Source organism: Gambusia affinis, linkage group LG07, assembly GCF_019740435.1.
Source record: "Gambusia affinis linkage group LG07, SWU_Gaff_1.0, whole genome shotgun sequence".
Lineage (NCBI taxonomy): Eukaryota > Metazoa > Chordata > Actinopteri > Cyprinodontiformes > Poeciliidae > Gambusia > Gambusia affinis.
Genome location: NC_057874.1, coordinates 11,831,207 through 11,853,413, shown reverse-complemented (window position 1 = coordinate 11,853,413; position 22,207 = coordinate 11,831,207). Strand labels below are relative to the sequence as shown.

Below are 22,207 nucleotides of genomic sequence, written 5' to 3'. Positions count from 1 at the left end.
CCTGGATCTTTGTACCAATACTTAAAGTTTAATCTTTCTAGATAAAGTAAATGCAAAAAGAATGTTGGTAATCAGTGGACGGCTTCGTAGTTTCTGTCATAGCAAGAAGCTAAATGCTGTGAAGAAAGTCTGTAATGTCATTGAATGTGGCTAATTGCATAGAATGAACGTATACAACAGAATAACATGTTTTTGTTTTTCACTCCCATCACTACGCTGCATTTTATTTGATTAACTGAATACTTAAAATATAAATAAAGTAGTTTTTTAGATTTACAATAAATGGGAAAGGAGCATCTAAAATTGATAAATTAGCTCAATACTCAATACTCTGCTATCCTATGTTTTGTAAAACCTTCAAAATTCAAATGATGAAATAATATGATTAAAGTTTAAATGCTGAAGATACATATTTAAAATATTTTATATAATGTGAGGTTATGTGAGGTTATATATATATATTCAGCCAGCCAGCCGTGGGCACTTCCGGTGTGTTCGCGGAAAACGGAACAGTAACTACTTCCGCGTTTAGCTCCCTCTGCTGAAACTGAGAAATGGTGAGAGAAATTTGACATATGTCCGCATAAAATGTCCAATTTTAACTATTATTTTATCAGACTTTTTGTGAGTAGTGAGTGTTTTGATATTACTTCCCTAGCTAATATAGACGGAGGTTATTTCTGTCCATCCTGTTGTCATTTGAGTCATAGCTTCGCTGCTAACGCTAGCTAATCGACAAGCTATGAGAAATTTTAGGTTTTTTCCTATCAGGTTGTAGCAGGAGGATGTCTTTAGTTGTTTTATTAGCCATCGTTTTGTACTGACATATTATAGTAATACTTTGCTGTTTAAAACAGGGGTGTAACCACTTAAAGGAAAATTATATTTGGTGAAGCTTCCTGCTTCCTTTTTCATTAGACCTGATGATGGTAATAATGATAAAATTGAAAAAAGATGTAATGTATGTTTGCCGTCTGGAGCAGATTTCTCCCCCATCATTAACAATTGTATGCTAAATATGTATTTAACCTATGCAAATAAAGGCGGTTTCACCGATTAATCCCTAACTCACCAGATTGCTTCTTATAATCTGTTTGAGTTCAGAGATTTAACCACCAGGAGTTTGTTTCAGAACTTTTACTTTAGCGTCGTAAAATAAAGTGTACACTACTGAATTTAATGTAATAAAAAAATTATAATTTCTTATTCTGGTAATAGAGAAAACAAACATGTAACACAGGAAATGTTTAGTCTTGAATAATAAAAGGGCTCTGTTGTTGTACCGTGTTCAGATCTGACTTCACTTATAAGTCTTTTGTAGTTATGATTATTTCAGTATGAATAATTGAAATGAAAACCTTCCCTCCTATTTGCTCGGTAATCCTGTGGTATATCTTGTGTTACAGGCGGTGTTATCAGTTAATACACTTTGAATCCTCTTTCCCTTTAGACAAGAAGACCACTATGTGTCAGTGCAATCCTCCAAAACGTTTCTAATGTAACCGGAATGGTCACGTTTTGGTTTTGATGGGAATAGAAGCTGTTGGGAGGTTTCAAACCCACCTGAATCACATGATTGAATTGCTTCAGCATGCCATCATTTTTGACAAAGGCCTGGCAATGAGCCATTCATTTGCTTCAGTTGTGTTGGAGCAGGAATGTATCTAAAAGTTGCAGAGCAGTAGCAAGAAACTTTGGAGGAATCGGCAGGTTAAAGGTCTCCACAGTCATCCTTAATACACAGAGTGAGAGAGTATCTTTTGGAAAGCTGGTTATTCATCAGCCAGAAACACGTTGAATTCTTTTAAACCATTTCAGTGTGTGGTGAGGTGCATTCATTTTTCATTGGAAAGCATTTTTCCTCAGTTCAGCTTCTTGTTTTCCCACCATCAGACGGCCACTCTGCGTCCGTATCTCAACGCGGTGCGTGCCACGCTGCAGGCCGCTCTTTGCCTGGAGAACTTCTCCTCTCAGGTGGTGGAAAGGCACAACAAACCGGAGGTGGAAGTCAGGTGAGACAACCGTCACAGTTGAGAGAAAGGTATTCAGTTTGCCACTCGTGGTGACGTGCTCTATATTGGCGCCTTTGCTCGTGTCCAGGAGCAGCAAAGAGTTGCTCCTCCATCCTGTAATCATTAGTCGCAACGACAAGGAGAAGGTTCTGATCGAGGGCTCCATCAACTCTGTCAGAGTGAGCATCGCCGTGAAGCAGGTCAGCCAGATTTCTGTCCAGAACCGACACAACGATGAGCAAGACCCGAACAGCTTCCTGGCTTTAATGGATGCACGTTTTATTTGCTGCTGCAGGCAGATGAGATTGAGAAGATCCTGTGCCATAAATTCATGCGCTTCATGATGATGAGGGCGGAAAACTTCTTCATCCTGAGGAGGAAACCAGTCGAGGTAAGTGACGGAAAATGCCATTGAAACTTTGCATTAAGTTTTCTAGCAGACATGTAATACTTATGAAATTGATTATGTCCTGTTAAACTCTTCTATGTCCACTCATGCTGTGTAGATAGATGCATTATTTATTCTTGAACTTTAGTTACTTCAGGATATTATTAAAATATTAACGCCATTATGACTTACCGGCATCATGATGTGATCAGGAGTAATCTCATCATGATGGCGTCTGGCATTAACCTGTCCATGTTTATAACCTCTTAGTAGGAACTTAAATTACCGCAACATGGCTTATTATATTTGTTTATTTCATATGTTTTTTTTAAGCTTTTGTTTCATAAATAAATAAAGTCAGTCAGGAAGCAATCTTTTCCTTTAGTAGTGATATTCAGAGTGGAGCTCTGCAAGGTGAAACGTTCAGCCTTGGCACTTTCTTACTTTAACAAACTGGTTAAGTTTAATTGCTTAAGCCAAAGTTACCTTTTTTCAAATAAATCATTTTTAATTTTGAACCTTAATTGTTTTTTTGTTGTTTTTTTTCATGCAAGAAACAAGTGAAAAATGTATCTTTGTAATGATATGAGTATTTCACCGCACTAATCTCGAATATTTAATCGTGACATTTGTGTTGTGCAGGGATACGACATTTCTTTTCTCATCACCAACTTCCACACTGAGCAGATGTACAAGCACAAACTAGTGGACTTTATTATTCATTTTATGGAAGAAATCGACAAGGAAATCAGTGAAATGAAGCTGTCCGTCAACGCCAGGGCTCGCATCGTCGCAGAGGAGTTCCTCAAAAACGTACGTTCGGTTCTCAGCCGTTCTTCCTTTCCATTTTCTAGTGCAGCAGTTTCCTGCGGGCGTGAGCTTGAAAATGGCATCTTGTTTTATTTCTGCAGTTCTGAAAGCGAGAGAAGACCTCAGAACACATTCCTTTTGCAATACTGGCCGTCACTGTGGAGCCGACTCACGGCAGGGCAGACCTTCGCTGGCGTTATCCGCCAAGAGGGGAAAAGAAGATAAAGAAGTGCAGTGAGGCTGTGAGGGCCAATGGGACTCTTCCCTTTAACCTGAAACTTGTCCTGTGCTCAAATTATTGACGTTTGTGTATAATATTCCCAACCATACCTTCATCTCTTGCTGTAAAAGGTCAACACAGCCTCTCTAGTATTGAGCACAGGATGAAACAGATGTTTTTTTTAAAAAAGATAATTTAAATGTTTTTAAGTATATTTACAAATATATATTATATGCACATAAATTTCATTTTGTTTTGTTACCACAAACATTGAATCATGAGGGCAATCAGTTAATGTTTTATTTCACATGCAAACAGATGAAACAAATTTACACATCTGGCAATTAATAAAAATAAAAAATAAAGTAGTCTTTGTATTTTAGTGGTTCTTTTTCATCTGTTTCACATTTCCATTTCCACAGCTGAACATTCAGCACAGTTATGTACAATAACAGGCAGTAATATGATAGAGATGTGCATCTGCCACACTTCATACTTGAATTCAGAAAGCAGACCAGGAACAGGACTGTAGATATATTTTCGGTTTAGTATCTAAGCATGAAAATCAGCTACATTCAAAGTCCTTGATTTTACTGCAGTTGTCACATTTTGGATTATAGCAACAAAAACACATTTAGAGTCTTCTGTAGTTTGTCCTTCAGTGGAATGCATACGGTTCATCTGGCTCTGTGAGTTCTTGTTTTTCCTTTGTAGCTTCAGCATAAAATATAATGCAGTAAGTAAAAAACAAAAAGCAATGGTCTAAAAAAAAAAGAACACGTATTTGTGAAATACACTATTATAAGGTTCTGGAGTTCTGAGTTTTTCCAGTTGACTAAAAACATCTTCCAAGCCAACAGACGCGCGCGACGTTACACACAGGACTCAGCACTACAGTCACAGATGATACTGATGGGATTATTTTAGCACCAGTAACAGTGGTCCCACAGGTAAGGAATAGATTTCTCCCAATAGAAACTAAAAGTACATTGAAGCTGCAGAGCAGGCGTCGTTTACACAGGATGAGGTTCCTGCTGGAGCAGCGATCCCAGATATTAGAGGTGAGCCGGAACCGTCTGCAGAGCATCTTCGGTGCTGCGCTGCACGTTCACGTTCTGCAAGAAGCAACAGAGGGACAGTGATTATCACAACCTGATAGAGCTGAAAAGTACTGACACAGTAAAAGAAACCTTCGAAACTAAAATCCTGCATGAAGCGAATGCTGGGTTGGATCTTATGAAAGAGGCTTTTGAATGTTAAACACTTTATTTCAGGTTATCTAAGAGAAATAATCTAAGCAGATTAATTTGTATGTAGCATATTAAATGTATATTATGTCCATTTCATATGAAAATGAGCAAAATTAGACATTTCTGTCCACTAGAGGGCAGCAAAGGCCTTCCACTAGGAGCCTTGTGGTGTGTGGAATATGCATTTTCAGGCATAAGTGGCTTTGGTTGTTTCTAGGCATAACTAGATATATAAAAATCAGAAAATCAATATGAAGAGGCTGCAGAATACATTTAGATGTTTCCAACCTTACTGCTCTGAATATAGTGCTGAAATTTTATGTATAATGAAGAAAACTTGCTTTTGAAAATATAAGTCACTATGTCTGCTTTACTTTTCACAAAATAAAAGATAATTTGGCCAGAAACAATAATTGAAATGAACTTGTTTTATTTACAATGCACACATGTTAACAATGTCAACATATGACAAATTACATTCGATTTAAGTAAAAACACAAACTTCGAAACTTAACAGCAAACGGAAAACATTGCTGGTAAATATCACAGGTCAACCGTTAACATTTAAAAACAATACTTAGCTTAGGCTCAAGGTGCAGCTTTAACAATGACTCAATAGGCAGGACAATTGTGCGTCGTGTGCAGCATGATTCAGGCTAAGATTTCAAATTGTGCGTACAGCGGCGAAAATAAACAAAAGCTATAAATAAACTAAAATTAAACTTATAATGAAACAGAGAGGTTTGAACTAGAGATTAACCACAAGCACGCATACAACGAAATACAGATGCAACCGTTAATTATTCAGAGACTGAAATATGATAGTTTTCTCTTTATCAGCTCTAGTCTGCAATCAGCTGGTTAAATATTAACGTATGTTATGTGCAGTGATTGTTTGTCCCACAGGACTCCCCGTAGTCTACTGATTTGTCACACTTTCTTGATAGAAACACAAAGCTGAATTATTTTCCTAACACTGGAAACAAGAATGAAATGATGGGTCAACAGATTGGTTTTGGTTCCAGCTGTTTTGTGATACATTCTTCATATTCTGTCACAACAGGAACGGGTTGAACACTGACAGCTGAGCTGCAAGGGGGATTCAGACTGAATATGTAGGAGGACGTGATGTGACTTCTGAAGAGCTTAGGCACAAAGTCACAGTCTGTGTGTTTAGAGAGAGGAACCCCCACCCGACCCGACCCGACCCGACCCGACCCAGAGCTGGACGAGGTTCACGGACGGCGTGAGGTTGATGACGCAGCGAAGTCAACGCTCTGCTCTCAGACTTCTCAGTATGCTGTTTGTGATACCCACCTCTGGTCGGTCTCTGTGTGTGTTCACAGACTCCACGCCTAAATACACAGACTCCACTTTACATCCTGAGGAGGAGAAAACAAACAGGAAAATAATACATTATTCAGAGGAAATAAGTTTTGTATCGGCATGATAATAACCTCTGTGTGCATCAGGCTGCAGCTGGTCTCCTTTAGCTTGTGATGAAGACTTCCTAGGACTCTTGAACTAAAATTTAAAGGTGCTGTATTATGTACTTTCCAGGCATGTAGAGCACAATCAAGTGTGTTACCTTCAGCTGTTATAAAAATGCTAAATATATATCAAACATGACTTAAAAGACATTTGACTTTCCAACTGGGCTTCCGTCACTTTAAGAAGCTCCTGCTCTGACACTCTACCTTCAGGAAGTCACCGCAAACATACTACTCCATGATGCCGTTTACAATCATTCTTAAGAGAGTTGGACTGAGGAGTAGTTTGTATAATGAGCTCAGCAGACACACAGCTACAACAGATGTTTGCTAGTTGCTGCTGCTGCTAGTCTGGTGGAGCTGAGTGAGAGAGGAGCAAGCGTTTAGGCACCCCCAATCTCTGCTACCAGAAATTCAAGGATGAATTTGAATCAAAGCAACCTTCCAGTTATGTTTTTGATGAGGGAATAACAGTATAACATGACATAAAGCTTTAAAACTAAAGTGAATTATAGAACATAACTTCCCAAAGACATTTCTACATACTTAATAGCCGATAATATGAGAATAACTTTCGCAGCAGTTACTGATGACAAGTTTTGTCAAATTACATAAATGCCTGTTTTCAAGCCTAACCTGTTTCACACACACTCCCCAACGACGAAGGAGCTGTTAGCGTTATGCAACCGGAACGCTACATTGCCTGAACAAGCAATACGGCAATTTCAGATGCGGAATGACTTCATAGGGAAGGCTGGTTGTCTACAGAGCTTATTGCTTCTCTGCATTATGAGGTTGTAATTTGTCAGTATAAAAACATCTCAGTTCCAACCCAGAACTACAAAGTGTAGAAGACCAAAATGCCACACACTGTATAAAAAAAACAAAAAAAAAACAAGTGGAAGAAACTAAAAATAAACACATTTTTTGACCTAAATTGGAAAATTTGTGGGGTTTTAAAACCTAAAATGAAGATAATCACATTAAATACCTATTAATACCGAAAGCCTCTCAATATACAGCATAATCTAAATGAAAGAATACTTAGAAAAACATTTATAAACTCCCCAAAAATGCTCACCGTAAGCAACGGGTGTCAACTTTAAGACGGTGTGCAGAGGACACTTGAGATAAGGCAACTCATCTGTAGGAAAGAGAGAGAAGCAGAAAATCACAGTAAGTTTACTTCAAACCATGAAGGAGAGGCTGTAATATAAATGTATATCTCAAACAGCTGTCGTTTTGTATTTAACACAACAACTGACTATAATTTTAAGCAAGAGTTATGAAGCTCTGGAGCTGCAGGTGTAGATTGAGACATACTCATTAATTAAATTGGCCCAGTCAAAGCCCTGACTAAAATTCTGTTGAGAATCTGTGTAAGGACTTAGATGTGTGCTCTCAGATGCCCTCCATTAAGTATCTGCTTGAGCTGGTTGCAAACAATTGTTTATGAGATGGCTGAACACAAATGGATGACAGATTCCAATTTATACTTGCATACAAACTTGAAACCACATAATTGACACATTTTAAAGAGTCTCTCTTACGTGAAGTCTTGTCCAGGAAGTACGCCAGCAGGCAGCGCATCACAGCCTGGTGACAAATGACCAGGACGTTCTCCTGTCTCTCCAACTCCATGATCACAGGCTCCAGCCGCTGCACCAGGTCTTCATACGACTAACACAAGACCACAAAATACTCAACATATAGCACAAAAAACCCATCTAACTCATGTAAAAATACAGTGAAACATTCAGAGAAATCCCTTTAATCACCTCTCCTTTTGGATAGCGGTAGCGGTACTTGTCTTGGTCTCTCAATGCGAACTCCAGAGGGAAATGCTCCTGGATCTCCTCATACATCATTTCTTCACACACACCCTTCGTAGAAGGAAGAAAACAGATTTTAAAACGATACGTTGGCAATGATATCTCTTCTTAAGGGATGAGACCAGGAGGGAACTTACAGCGTCGATCTCGTTGAGGGATTTCCATTGTTCATATGGACCGCCAAGGCACTCTGCTGTCTGGATGGTTCTCTTCATCTGGCTGGTCCAGATCTTCAGATCCTTGATTTTCTGCTCTTCAAGGTAGCTCCTCAAGCGTTTCGCAAACTGCATGATAAGAAACCATTTCACGTAGATCTTGATCAAGTTTAATCCAGGAAGTTACAATCGCAAACATCAGGACAAATTCACTTTACGTTCGCAAATTTTGCGCAGACTTGCAATTTTCATCGATCATCGCAATTTTTCCACAAGTCTAACCAGTTATCTTAAAATGTTCTTTCCTTATTTTCTGACCAATCACTGAAATTCAGGTGAATTGTGATCAGTCACCTTTCGACCCTTTCTAACTTGCTTCTCGATGTCTCTTGAATCCAAAGCTGCAAGATGAAAGTGTGTGTGACGCTGACCTCTGACCTATGAAATTCTACTTTGACAATTCCTCAGAACATTATTCTAATTGCATTGAGGGTGCTACTTTGTTATTTTCACTTTACTGTTAAAATACTTTATGGGGAGGTCATGTGAAGCAATTTCAACTTTTTTGAAGACCACGTCAGGGGAAAACTAAAGCTTCAAAACCACAAAGTTTTACAAAAAGGTGCTGGCAAATCTGTAATTTTAGGCCACAGCAATCATAAGAGAAAAACTTTGCAACATCCTGAAAGGCCTGTTTAATGTGACAGAAGAAAACAAATAAATGATAAATGGAAGAAAAATGACATTGACTAGATCATTTGTGGAGTAAGATATTCCTACTTAGTGGCATTTTTTTTAATCTTTACAACATGAACAAAGCAAAAATACTGTGCGATGTACAATCAAGTTTCTTATGCCTTTTCTTCAATGAAAGCCTAAGGAACGTTTTGCACATTCCTGTATGTTTCAGACATGTACAGAAACTGACCTCTTTCCCCCTGGAAGACAAGCCGGAGTCGCCTCCGATGCGTCCCTTGATGTTGAGATCGCTCTCGCCATGACGACAGAGGTAGATGGAGCGTGGAGTGATGTGGATATTCATCAGGTAGTAGACGATTCGGCTCTGGATGTGGTCAACAACGCGGTTCACCAAGTATCGACGGCCCACATCCATGATCTTTATGTAAGACATGTCGCTGAAAAAGAGAGGAAAAATCGGTCAAACTTCCTCAACACCGAGGTGATTTCATCCTCGGGTCGGTTCGTGTGCGGATCTTCACCTGTCCAGATCTTCGTCCAGAGGCTGGTAGGAGGTCTCGTAACACTTTATCCTCTCCATGAAGTCTTCGATGGCCTCCTCTGAGCTGCAGTTCATGTAGTCTGGGTTTCCCAGCTTTACTTGCTTCAAAGAGAAAACGGCATGTGAGCGAAGGAAAAGCAGGAAGCAGACGTTGGCTGAATAAAAACAAACACGTCCGCTCACTTTTCTAGAAGGCAGGATTACACGCGGCGTATTATTTGATATAAACACAGAATCAAAAACAAATGGTGCTCACCACGATGTTTTGTGCAATGACCTCTGGGTCTTCACACACAGACTCCACAAAAAATACCTGCGTGGAGAAGAACGTACTGTAAAAAACTTTGAAGCTATAAACTCGAAGTTAAAAGCAGATCGATCGATCGTACTTTGAACCCGTTCTGTTCAGCGAACTTCAAGATGGTTCCTCTTCTGTCTCTTGTCGTGTTTGTGGCGTCAAACACCTGAAAAAAGCAGGAAAGCGTTATTACAGCAGCGCTGTGCAGCTGCTTCGCTTGCAGACATCAGGGAGGAACTGGAGGACTTACAGCAACTTGTCCTCCTTCAACACTTAGATACTGCCGCACATCATTCAGCGCAGACATCGCACATTGACTGTGAAAGGACACAAGAGGAGACACTCTTTAAAACAATTTACAGATCAGTCCGTCTGGACTCAGTGAAATGGATTTGGACATTTTCCAAGTCGGGGTAATTCGATTTTTAGAGTTTATTCCTTTCTCTGTTGATGAATATATTAAATTCAGGATTTCAAAATTAATAAATGACTTTTTACATTGATTTCTATCTAGATTGCTTCATTTATCAGCAATCTACTCACTAAGAACAAATATAAGTGCACACCCATTAAAAACTTTTAACAAGTGGGAATTTTTTGCTTTTGTGTTCTCTGGGTCCTCTAATATATATTTAAAACTGCACTGTTGGTTCTTAAACTGCACACACTTTAGAGGCTAAACAAAGCACAAAACTATCAGTGACTTATATTTCTTTTAATTTTCACAAACAAGATTAAAGTATGACCGATCAGAAAGGGCTTTAGGATGTCTCCATTTAAAGGAGAATGATTCAGTCTCGATTTGACATGTACAAGGGTTAAAGATTTTGAAACAGAGCTGATCCACATTGGTCCAGATGCCAAAAAAGTAAATAAAGTGGCGCAAATGGCTTTTTCCCCCACATTGCTGCATGGGAAGCCAACAGTTTCTGATGATCTTTGTAATAAAACATCCAAAAAAATCGACGAGGTAAATGTTTTGTTTAGCGTTTTATAAAAAACAAATCTAGGAATTTCAGTCTGGAAAAAACTTAAAATTTCAAATGGAAAATCTGACCGACTCAGTGTCACTCTATCTACTGAACACTTTAGATCCTTAAAACGTCTGTGAAAACTCACCGTCTGATTTTAACGCCCTCTTCGTTATCTGGACGGAAAAACTCAAAGGACTTGTAGATCTTCAGACACTCCCTCCGATAATCACCGACATTGAACTCTGACAACCAGACAGTCGCGTTTCAAACCAAAGAGACCAGCTGCGTTTCACTTTGACATGCGGATAATCGCCAGGATAACTGCTCTCATACCTTTGGTTGGCACGCCTATCCAGTTCAAGTAGCGGGTGAGCTTCTTTGAGATGTACGTCTTTCCTCGGGCAGGAAGTCCGACGGTCACGATGAGCGTTGGGCAGTTTGTCATGCATACTGAGGGAAGACGAGAAAAAAATGGAAAAAGAGTAAGTCAAGTATCTTACATTAAAGTGGCCAGATTGTTATTACTACTAAGTTAAAACATATGAAAAAGTAGAGAAAAAATTGGGCCCAGATTGGGTCCAATCAGACTAACCAGAGACATGCTCTTGTTAATTAGGGGCAGCATTTCGGATGTTGGACGAAAGCCAGGACTGAGCTTTACAGTTATTTAAAGTTCACAGCTTCTATGTTGATGCTCCAGGATATCAGGGAAATATTTAATTGCAATACTACACCTGGACACTGACATGTCAATATTGAAAACAATTAACCCATATTTTCCTGCCCATTTCCTGGTTTTACCATTACACAACTCTCAGCCGGCTTTAGCCTCTCAGCTTAAGGAAGACTATAGTCCATCCACAGTACCAAATATTTATAGGCTGCCTATGATAGCCCATAAATCCCCAGCCAATAGCGTCCAGGAAGTTCTTTGTGATTCAAATGTTGCACATATTTAACCACTGGGATCTGATAAAATGTGCAGCTCTGCTGGATTTCTCACAGTTGTTGCGATTTTGCATAGTAACAATTTGCTCAAGGCATAAACGAAACTATCAAGGCTTTTGCAAAAGTTCTCAACTTTTATACTCAAAACAGATTAAAAAAACACTTTAAATGATGTTCTAGAGGAATAGTCAGCTGTAAATTTGACTTGAAGGTTAAAATGTGGGGCGTGTAAATTATATTGTGTTATTTTGGATGTACATATTTGCTTGTTAGCAAATGGAGAAAATCAGAGAGATAACCATATCTTCAGAATTTATTTATGGATAATCATTTGATAATTAACATGAATGAAATGAGGGTCAAGCAGTTTAATTGTTGGCTTATTATAGTAAATCTTGAAATAAAATGGAGATAAATATGTCAAAAATGGAAATCATCCCTTGGCACTTTAAACAAAATGTTACAAAAGGTTTGACAGATCCATGAAGTTAGTCCTTACATAATGCTCACGTCCCTTTAGTGGAAACCAGATGCTGCAATTTGAATTAAACTCAAATCAAGTTCTACAGTGTTTTGGTGCAACAAAAATATCAAATAGGCACTTTGCTAGTTTTTGGTATTGCAATATGCAGATATAATGGTAGATAACATTATCATTTGTCCATTTGTGAAAACCTTATTGGATTTCTAAGTGATTTCTGATCAAATTATTATTTGTTTTTATCTTGTTGATGTTCAAAATGAACTTTTATGGGTCATGAGACCTATTAAAAAGTTCAAATCCAATCTGACCATTGTTTTATTAAAATGAACAAACTGATTAATTGCTTTTCTGACGATACATTTAATATAGTGTTTTAATTAAACTATCAAACAGCAAAAACAGCACCTGAGATAGACTCTGGTGCCTTCACTTCAGCTTTACTTTACTTCCAGCAGCAAAATTATATCAATTCCCATTTTAAAAACGTACATACTTCTTGCTATACTGCAATATGCCTTTATGGCTTTAATCCCTCTTCAAATTGGAGTGTCTGTTTTCTTCCAGAAGGGGGTGCAACCATTTTAATGAGATGGGATTAATTGGAAGTGGGGCCCCCAAAAGAAAGTCTGCTCAGGGCCCCATACAACTTTAGGCCACCTCTGACATTTCCTAACATAAAACATTACATCTTTCTTTTTTTTTAAATTACTGACAAAATAAAGTTATTAAACCAATTCGAATTCAGTTTTAAAAGGGTTTAATCGCAGTAATCTTTGCATTAGAGCTGCAGAGGGTGTTGTCCTGTCAGACGAAGGACGGGACTGGCTGCAGCTATATATAAAAAAAGGAAAGCAGAGTTTTGAGTCAGTAGAAACACGAGCTGCAGAGAGAACAAACTAGACAGGGAGCAAACTGTCGTGCGAGATTAAAGAGCATCTGCCAACTCTCACACCCATACAGGTTAGTGCTGGCTCGGGCTAAACTAAGTTCTCGAATTATTCTCATTCTCTGTGCTCCTGAATGCCGTTCCTCTAATCCGGATTACAGGAGCATGATGCAACACTTCCAGCCTCACCGAGCAACGCCTTAATGAGTTAAGAAATCAATCTTAACATGAGGGAAAAATAGCACAAGCCGGAAATTGACGCAAATTGAGCAAAAATAAAACAAAATAAAATAAAATAAAAATATCCGCAGATGTCTGTCCCGGTCACATCTTGTGTTGGCGCACTTGCCGTGGGGTCAGCCGCATCTCTTACCCCGTCTGTGCCCGATGTGGCTGTTCTTATGCGGCATCCAGATCTTCTTCAGCGGGTTCTGGGTGAGTTCCCGCGGGTGGTTCTCCAACAGATGGTCCTCGTTGTCCAACATCTTGGGTCTTACGGTCGTTAAAGCGCCTGTCTGCAAAGTGAGGCGGTGGGCTTCCGTCCTGTTAAGTCCTGACTGAGGAGGCTGCCGGGGAGTGGATGCCTCATATCAGCTGAGAAACAGCAGTTTCTCGTTACCGTAAGAAGTGGAGGCGGAGCGCAAGGAGAAAGAGGGAAGGAACAAAACATGTCCGGGACAAAATGTTGATGCATGGCTTGGTCCTCTCATCTTAAATCACCCGCCTGCGCGAGTTAATTTTTAGAATCATGTATATATATTTACTTTTTTTCCCAGTCACTATAATGCACTTTTTATAGTGCATTTTTTAAATATGGCTGGCATAATGTTTTGGTCTTTTGTTATTCTGTCTATTCCCTTCAGACACACCATAATCTCCATTAATCTTTTGCAGTAAATTTTTTTAAATATTTTTTTGGCATTTTGTTGTGTAACGATAGCAATACTGATATATGAAAATAAATCCTGGGGCCTTGAACATTTGTGAGGCAACATCTGCTGTATTCATTGTCATAAAGAGAGACTCTTCCTACACATAAAAATTTTACAACTTGAGGAACTAATGGCATTGTATTAATAAAAGAAACCATCCTATGTTTAGTTTATGAATACACCATTTAACAGCCTAATCCGCTCTTTTTGCGTTTAGTAAAAATCAAATAACAGGGCATATGCACTGAACTTGCAATCGCGTCACTATAAATTAGATTAAAATCTTCTACCATAATAACCCCAGACTTTCATATGCTTTCTGTTAAAATCCTTAAAAACTGAGGAAAACAAATAAATTTATATTAAGTGCTGTGAAACAATGTAAAAATTATTAATGTACAGTAATTGAAACTCACTGAAGTATGTCTTTTTTTAAAAACTAATTGTACAAATGTATCATAAAATGATCTAACTGGTGAAGGGGGGTGTAAAAAGTTAAAGTGGTAGCCATTACAAAACATTCTGCACTTAAAACTCCTGTTACCACCTGTTTTTCCTGCACTGGCGACACTGTTTTTAATGGAACCATCCAGTGCATGTTCTGGATTGCGTCAATAAAACGTACTCAAAAACATCTTCAGTACCAGGATTTTCGGTCCTCCTTTCGGAGAAAAAGTGTTTTGAAACGTTACCGTAATGTTTCAAGTACATCGGCAAGCAAACACGCGAGAAGAAAAGAGGCGTTCTGTTGTTCACATGATGCACACATGGACAGCGAATGCAGCTCAGAAATCAGCCAATCAGAGGACAGAGCAGACGCTCGGCAGCCAATCGGAGAGGAGAAGGGATGAATGGGAGGCGGCTGCCTGTAGGAGGTTCACGAAAACACATCCACATGAAAACTATAAGTCTTGGCTTTTACACGACCCCGTCACGGGCCCCACGGAGTTTTCCTCACACTAAGTCAGCAGCTTCTGACACGCTCCCCACTCATGCAAACAGAAGGAAAGTCATGATGCAAACATGTTGACTTTCTGCTGTCAGACAGATTGCTTTTCTTTGTTTACGCATATGTATGCTGCAGGCAGTCAGGTTTATGAAAGTATAATGGAGACTACCACCAACTGCAGTCAGTCTGCTATTTTGATGTATTGGAAAATATTTTGCATACAAGAAATTCCTAAAGTAGCTTATCGCAAAGTCCTCAACACTAAGAGTTAAAGATATTCACGTTACACTTAAAAATCAATTTATTTAAATGCATTTTGTCTTTAACAAGCCACAACAAAAAATGGATTTCATTCCAGTTTTACATAGACCAACATAAAGTATGGAAGGAAAATGATCCATGGTTTTCAGAATTCAAAACAACAAAGCATGTATTTATATTCAACTCCTTTTACTTTGATCCCTCAAAATAAAATTGAGCACCAGTGACGTGCGGTCAGTAGAGGCAGAGCCTCACCTGTCATCATGGAAGAATAATACAATGATAAGATAATTTATATTTATATATGCCACACCTTTCAGATTGTATCAACTTAATAGCTCTGTGCTGCTTTGTGCTACAATGATGCTTGTGGTTGTAACAAGACAAAATGTGAAGACGTTCAAAAAGCATGAATACTTTTGCAGCTGTGGCGTGTTGCTCATGTTGTTTAATTATTTAAAAAGTACAATATTCCAGTTTAATTGGTAACCACAGCCAACTGACCTTAAAGAAACTGACTGATTTTACTGATTTGCAAAACGAACAGTTTTCTGATTGTCATAATTTAAAACATGTTTGACATTTTTATTTCTAAAGGGCTTGGCCATAAATGAAGAGGCAAACTTAGACGTCTCGCTGGTCTCCATTACTCTCACATGTTGTGTGAATTAAAGGTAAAGCACTGAATAAAGTTAGCTGGTTCAAGAAAAACATCCTGTTCTTTTTGGCTGCTTCTCATCCTGAAGGAAAAACAGCGCAGTGCTTCAGTAAAAACACTAGAGGGCAGTGTGCTACCACGCTTGAAAGAAACATTTTCTTTTAAATCTATTTCACCAGCTTATGCACAAGTGACGACAAACATAGGTGCCCTGTGTGAGAACAAGAGTTCACAGCTGATCAAAGCTTTGTTATTAACTCAGCTTCTGTTGTGAGATGGATTCAGGTCAGAGGGCTTTAGGAAGAAGTCACCATGTCAGCAGGGTTAGTAGTAATCTGTTAAATTTACTACAAGAATTCTCACTAATCCCATAAACACACACAGACGTGGTCGCCTCACCTGCTGTAAAGGGAACCTGTACATCTGAGTACATAAACAGTGGGATGGATTAATTACTAAAGTTGTTTGAAAGCATTTAATGACACTAATGCACAATTAAAAACTAAATATTCAGAAGCACAAATAAATATTTAAGTCAATAATTTTTTGAAGATTTTTTTTTAAGAATATATATTTTTAATAGGAATGTAAAATTAAATTATCTCCAAACCCAAGTAATCCACACAAACAAAGAAATCAACACAAATAAATCCATTAATTATGAATTCAAAATGCCTGCAGCGAAGAACCCAGTCACATGCTTTGCTCAAATTTAAGGACAACAGAGTCAATGTTTTGGAGAGGCCATCACAAAGCTGCGGTTTCAGTCCCATGGATAGTTTCTGGGCAGAACTAAAAAGGTGTGTGTGAGCAATGTGGGCTACAAAGCTGACCCAGTTATACCAGTTCTCAAGAGGAACGAGCTGAAATTTAAGCAAGAAGTTTGTGAGAGGAAACTCAAAACAGCTGACCACAATATGAAGCTTGAAAGACAATTCCATCAAATAAGGAAATGAATGGCAAGTTCTGAATATAAAAGTGGGTTTATTTGAAGACTCTCTAAGTTACCTCTATAAACATAAATAATTTTTGTCCTTCTAGCTAACCTAATAAAGTAAACATTTAAGCTCTTAATATCTGACAGAATGAAAAAGATATATGCTTTTTTCATACAGCATTTAGTTCCAGTAGTATACTTAGTGAGAAGTCCGATTAACCAACACTCTTGTTTTTGGACAGTTGGAGAGCAAGAATACCTAGAAAGGATGGACAGAGGAAAAATGCAAATGCCATGCACAAAGACTCATTTTCTTTTCTTTTGAACCCAGAACTCTCTTGCGGTGGCAGAAAAAGGCTGACAACTGTGCAGCTTATTTTACTGAGCCAATAAGATTCAAAAGGATTTAGACCAAGGCTATAAACTTTTAAAGTACTTTTGACATGATCAACGATGTTTGTTGTTAGGAGTAAAGCTAGTACCAACATACAGGTTGGGTTTTCTCTAATCTTTAAATGCCTTTTCCACTTGAACATTTTTAAAGTTAATTATCTAGCTTATGTTCAATCAAAACAAATGTTTTTATTACAAAACATGCTAAACCTGTTGCAAAGGTGTGTCACTTCGGACTGCGTGCAAAACAGGTGCGTCCATCACCGTCTTGACATTTTCCTGCTGTCACATGTCCCTGTAAGATAACCATAATCTTGAGTCTGGGTTAAACATAAAACCTTTCCAGCTATTCTTGAGACACAGAAACAAAAGAACAATGGTGACCTCCTTCTGGATTAGAGTTTAGGTGATAAACAGTGACAGGCTGATAAAGCTTGATTAAATACTGATTTGATTTTTTTCACAAGAACCGTAAACAGATAATCGCACATATATTGAATGCAGCCAATGCTTTTCATGTGGCTACTGGGAAGACAAGGGTCATTTTCGTAAAAATCCCACAACAAATGTATTTGAATGGATAACAATAATTTGTTTGAAATATAAATAAAGGTCTAATTTGCTGTTTCTTGAGGTAAAGTACCAGTGTGGCAGTGTTCGTGGATCAAAGAAAGTTTCTTATAGGATTCAATGCTGCAGCATCAGTCAGATGTTTACATACAGGGGGCGCCGTGAGGCACAGTGGTTAGAGCGTATTCAGAGGCGGGACGACTCAACGCGGCCGTCCTGAGTTTGACTTCCATCCTGGGTTTCCTTTGCCACATGTCTTCCCCCCTTTCCTTTGCCCCCTCTTGTATTATTGTCAGATAAAGGCCACTAGTGCCAAAAAAAATTCTTTAAAAAATTAAGTTTACATATTCATCATGCACATACTTATCAAACTGGTACTGTGAATGGAACAATGAGGAACTTACTCTAAAATCTTAAGTTTCACCTTCACTCAACAACTAGATGATTGATACACAACTGCCCAATTTAATTGTTGAATTATAACCAATACACCAAACTTATTTAAATGAACTTTGTCAATTGTTATATAAATTATGGCCCAATATCAAGGCAGAATTATCATACCAGAAGCTTTTTGAAGGCAATAAATAGTTACATAATCTTCTCCAACATCAGGGTCTGACCTCATATGTGCTTCAGGAAGAAAAGTCAGTTTCAACATACAGTATGTCTGAACCTTGTAGACAGCCTTCTCAGAACAGTTGAAGTGGCTCTACTTTAAAAATTGAGCTATATTAAAGTCTTTGTATTATGAACATTGTCATACAATCCCAAAAAGAGTGGTTTGAATGCGTCTTCATAAAAGACGATAATTAAATAAACATTCATGCTCTTTACACTTGAATTGCATATTCTACTACATTCCTACAGCTAATTCAAATTTTTTTTAAAAAGTACGTTAAACCAATCCCAAGCTGTGATGGTCCTACAAGCGTCAGCTGTGTCTGTGCAGTGCTCAGCCACACAGTTGCTGCACAGCACAGGCCCGCCTGAAGCCGCTAATGTGATTCTGTGCAAGCGGGTGAACTTTCCCCCAGATAAAGTCGACACACACAGAGAGGGAGGGCGGAGTGAGGGAGGAGAGGAGAGAAAGCTCTGCTTGGAAGGACAACAGTGATCATCGAAGAGGGTGATTCACAGCAGAAATCTGTCACAGATATTAACGCAAAAACAAAGATGTTCAATGAAGAAATCAAATAAGAGAAGACATAGAAAAAATAGGGCTTTTTTTTTTTTACTTCAACCAGCTTCTAGCTAATGGCATATACAGCTATTGTTGTGGGCATATAATTTCAGAAATACTACAGAGGTCTGCTGCACCATCTGAAGTGCACCATTGCATGTATAGGGAACAACGACTCACAGTTACGTCTAGCTGAAATAAATACCTACCTGTATCAAAGTGAAGGCGTTTAAATGTCTTAGAATACATAACCCAGTCTCCACAAGAAGCAAGCTGCACTGTGGTGTGTTTTTAGGCACAGCCCCTCCTCTCAGGAAGTGTAAAAATGGAGCAAATCTCCAGCTCTGCTCATCCTCCATGCATCTGCCACAGCAGCCATCTAAACCACTGTTACGGCACTCGGATCTATCTGACTGCACACTGCTTGGTAAACATGACAGCACAGCAATATTACACTACAGAGGCTTCCAGGACATGACTCATGAAATTGCATAACAAAACCTTCTCACAATACATGAGACCCTGTATTATATAGGTCAGAGTACAAATCCTTCCTCAGGTGCATCATGCTTACCTTTGTCCTCAAAGAACTTCTCAAACATAAATGATATGGTGGGTTTTATTTTTTATTTTTTTTTTCAAAGTAAGGCAAACAGAAACAGTGGCATTCAGATGTTAATGTGAATCTGATAACACTGGAACACATTCCGGATTGGATTTCAAACCCCAAATTAACGCAGAAATCTGCTCTCCATCTGTCCGGTCCATGCCAACATATGTTACCTGCAGCAGGTGCAAACAGTGCTTGTGCCATTTCACTGTGGGTCCAACTCAATCTATTTTATATAAGTGTTAAAGTAAAGCCATGAAATGTAAACCTTATTTAAACAGAGAGCTCAAAATATAAGCATCATGTAGAGTCAAAGATGTAGGATGCACAATCTTTCTGCTAAAAAATGAAGGATTATGCTTTAATGGATTAAAATATTCTCTCACTCCTTTTTTAAAATGTTATTTTAAAATGATTTTTTTTAGCAATTGCAATAGTAATAGAATAATAATAAATTATTTACTTACTGAAGAAAAAAATCTTGTTTACTTCTTCCTGGTAGTTTCTTATCAATTTATTTGCAGAAATAAACAAAAAGGCCTTATTTTTGTTTACTTGTGAATGTATGGTATGTTAGTGGCCTATTTGTTTTCTGAAAACAAAATCTTTTGAAGTAATATTTATTTACTTATTATCCTGCCTTATTTACTTAACGGAGTATTTATCTTTTGAAGACATATTACCGAAGTGATAGTGAAGTTAAATTAGTATGTGACAAACTTACTGAAGCTCAGTTCCGACCTTATCATGTTATGTGTTTCAGAGGCATGATGTACTAATAAACTACATGCATATGTTGCTTCCTTCAGGAATCAATTTACACTTAGATTTTCCTCTCCAAGCGGTCAGCTGCTCACAGGCTGCAGGCAGGCTAAGCTGCTGATAATGAGCTGCTAACAACAAAGTCCTCTCCATTTTACCAAGCTTTGTTTCTACCATAGAAACCCCAGAACAACATTATTTAGCCAATTTCACGGCTGTAAGTGGCAGCCTGCTCCGCCTTTCCACCCGTCACCTCTGAAGGAAGCCTACGTGACACTGGCTTGTTTACTTCGTCCGCCTGCTAACCCAGCTGTAGCTCTGTCTGCACATAGTGTTCGCTCCCAGCAGCTCCACAACGTGAAAACACATGAGAGTGCGGAAAAGGCTCCGGTTCGGTGCCTACCTGTCCTGTCCCGCGGGTTGTTCGGGTGGCAGGAGCCCCTCATGGTCTCGGTTTAAAGCCTCTTGCTGTCAGTGTGCAGAGCGGCGTGAGTGGGTGATGTCTACAGCAGGAGCGCAGCGATGAATGAAGTGGGAGAGCGCGCGCTCAGCATGCTGTTCTGTGAACACGGGCGCGTGCACGTTCACCTCCATCCAAACAGAGAGCACATGTTTGTAAACCTGCAAGACCGTGTGCGTGACCACCTTCACCTACCAGTTTCTCAAGTTTTTTTTACGCGGAAATACTGAGCTGAAATCAAAGTTTCTAGATCTGGAGAAGCACAACGAGAAAGAAAATACTGAATAAAATTTTGTTTTATTCTCCCAAACTTTATGTTTCTTTGTGGTGCATCCATCCATTCATCCTTTCACCCATTGAACCACTCTGCAGTTTGAAATTATTGCAGGTTCTTCATATTCTGAGTCAATTATTGTTGAAGTTGTATATTAAATAATGAGAACTCTGGAAATTGAAGTCTGGAAAAGTAAATGGAAATTCAAATCACCCAGACTGAAATAAACACCGAACCATGGTGTGAAAATGGTTTGTATATGTGCATATTTTGTTAACTGTTAGTCTGCCAGACTATTGTTTTAAATCTTCCACACTCTGGAAACATTTTTTGTCTTTTGTATTGTCGTTGTCTTACACCAGTGATCTGAAACCTATGGCTCTGGCCGCTCAACTGTGGATCTCACAGAACCAGAAAGAAAATATTTTTGATTATGAATGCAACAAGAAATTGCAATTTTCTTGTACGTTCCTCTGCAAAATGTGCTTTCAATATCTACAGCAGGCTGTTAAAAGTAACTAACTTCAAACTATGCTACCTATCTTACTTTGTCACAAAGTTGATAAGGAATTAATTTTCTTCTAAGATTTGAAAATAGAATAAAATTTTAGTTTAATTTAGTTAAGTGTTCTTCACAAAATATTTTATGTTGTTTGAAAATGGTTTCTTGCAGCTCTGGGCAAATTTTATTTTGTAGCAGCAGGGGCAAAAGTGGCCCTTTGAATGTAAGAGGTTGCTGAGTGCTTATGTTTATCCCACATCATTAATAGGTAAATTTGCACATTTTGTTTTCCTTTCAAGCCCTTCTGTGACATTTTAAAGTTATTTTTGTTCTATATTTGGTTGTGTCGCATTTGTCTCTCACTTCAATCCTTTTTGTTTAATAATTATCTTATTTTTGATCATGTGTAGCCATTGATTGGAATGTTATTTCTCCTAACCGTTTTTTTTTGAGTGTTGTACTAATCTGTTCTTGGCAGTGTTCTGAGTTTGGGGCGGGTCCAGTCTTGTTGACAGTTTAGCAATTCATCCACACCTTAAACCCTGGAGGAGCCTCAATGGAACTGCTTCACTCCAGTTCCGGTTCTTTTAAAAATAGGTTAATTACCTTCATACATTTCCAAAACACCTTTGCAATGTTTTTGTTGTGACTGCCGTTTAAAACTAGGTTATCTAGAATAATGTTGGAAAAACTCAATGGCTTGTATTTTTATGTGCATTGTAATAAAAA

General features: G+C 38.4%; 2 protein-coding genes across 3 annotated transcripts; one reads left to right on the top strand and one right to left on the bottom strand.

The window, feature by feature from the left end:
* The first annotated feature begins 473 nt into the window (after positions 1-473).
* Positions 474-3,812, top strand: arpc4 (actin related protein 2/3 complex, subunit 4). The gene is made up of 6 exons (XM_044123368.1): positions 474-557; positions 1,894-2,012; positions 2,101-2,212; positions 2,308-2,403; positions 3,043-3,213; positions 3,312-3,812. Exons 1-6 carry the CDS (start codon positions 555-557, stop codon positions 3,315-3,317), a joined length of 507 nt encoding a protein of 168 aa, XP_043979303.1. The 5' UTR covers positions 474-554; the 3' UTR covers positions 3,318-3,812.
* pfkfb4b (6-phosphofructo-2-kinase/fructose-2,6-biphosphatase 4b) lies at positions 3,717-20,810 on the bottom strand. 2 transcript variants are annotated; one of them, XM_044123367.1, is made up of 14 exons: positions 20,646-20,810; positions 11,003-11,119; positions 10,815-10,911; positions 9,946-10,012; positions 9,787-9,861; positions 9,654-9,710; positions 9,378-9,499; positions 9,086-9,293; positions 8,140-8,286; positions 7,949-8,053; positions 7,721-7,850; positions 7,252-7,314; positions 5,998-6,062; positions 3,717-4,545 (listed from the first exon to the last, which is right to left on the bottom strand). In XM_044123367.1, exons 1-14 carry the CDS (start codon positions 20,686-20,688, stop codon positions 4,486-4,488), a joined length of 1,356 nt encoding a protein of 451 aa, XP_043979302.1. In that variant the 5' UTR covers positions 20,689-20,810; the 3' UTR covers positions 3,717-4,485. The 2 variants fall into 2 exon arrangements, with proteins under 2 accessions (XP_043979302.1, XP_043979301.1); XM_044123366.1 differs by lacking the exon at positions 20,646-20,810 and adding an exon at positions 13,361-13,571.
* Between the last annotated feature and the right edge of the window lie 1,397 nt (positions 20,811-22,207).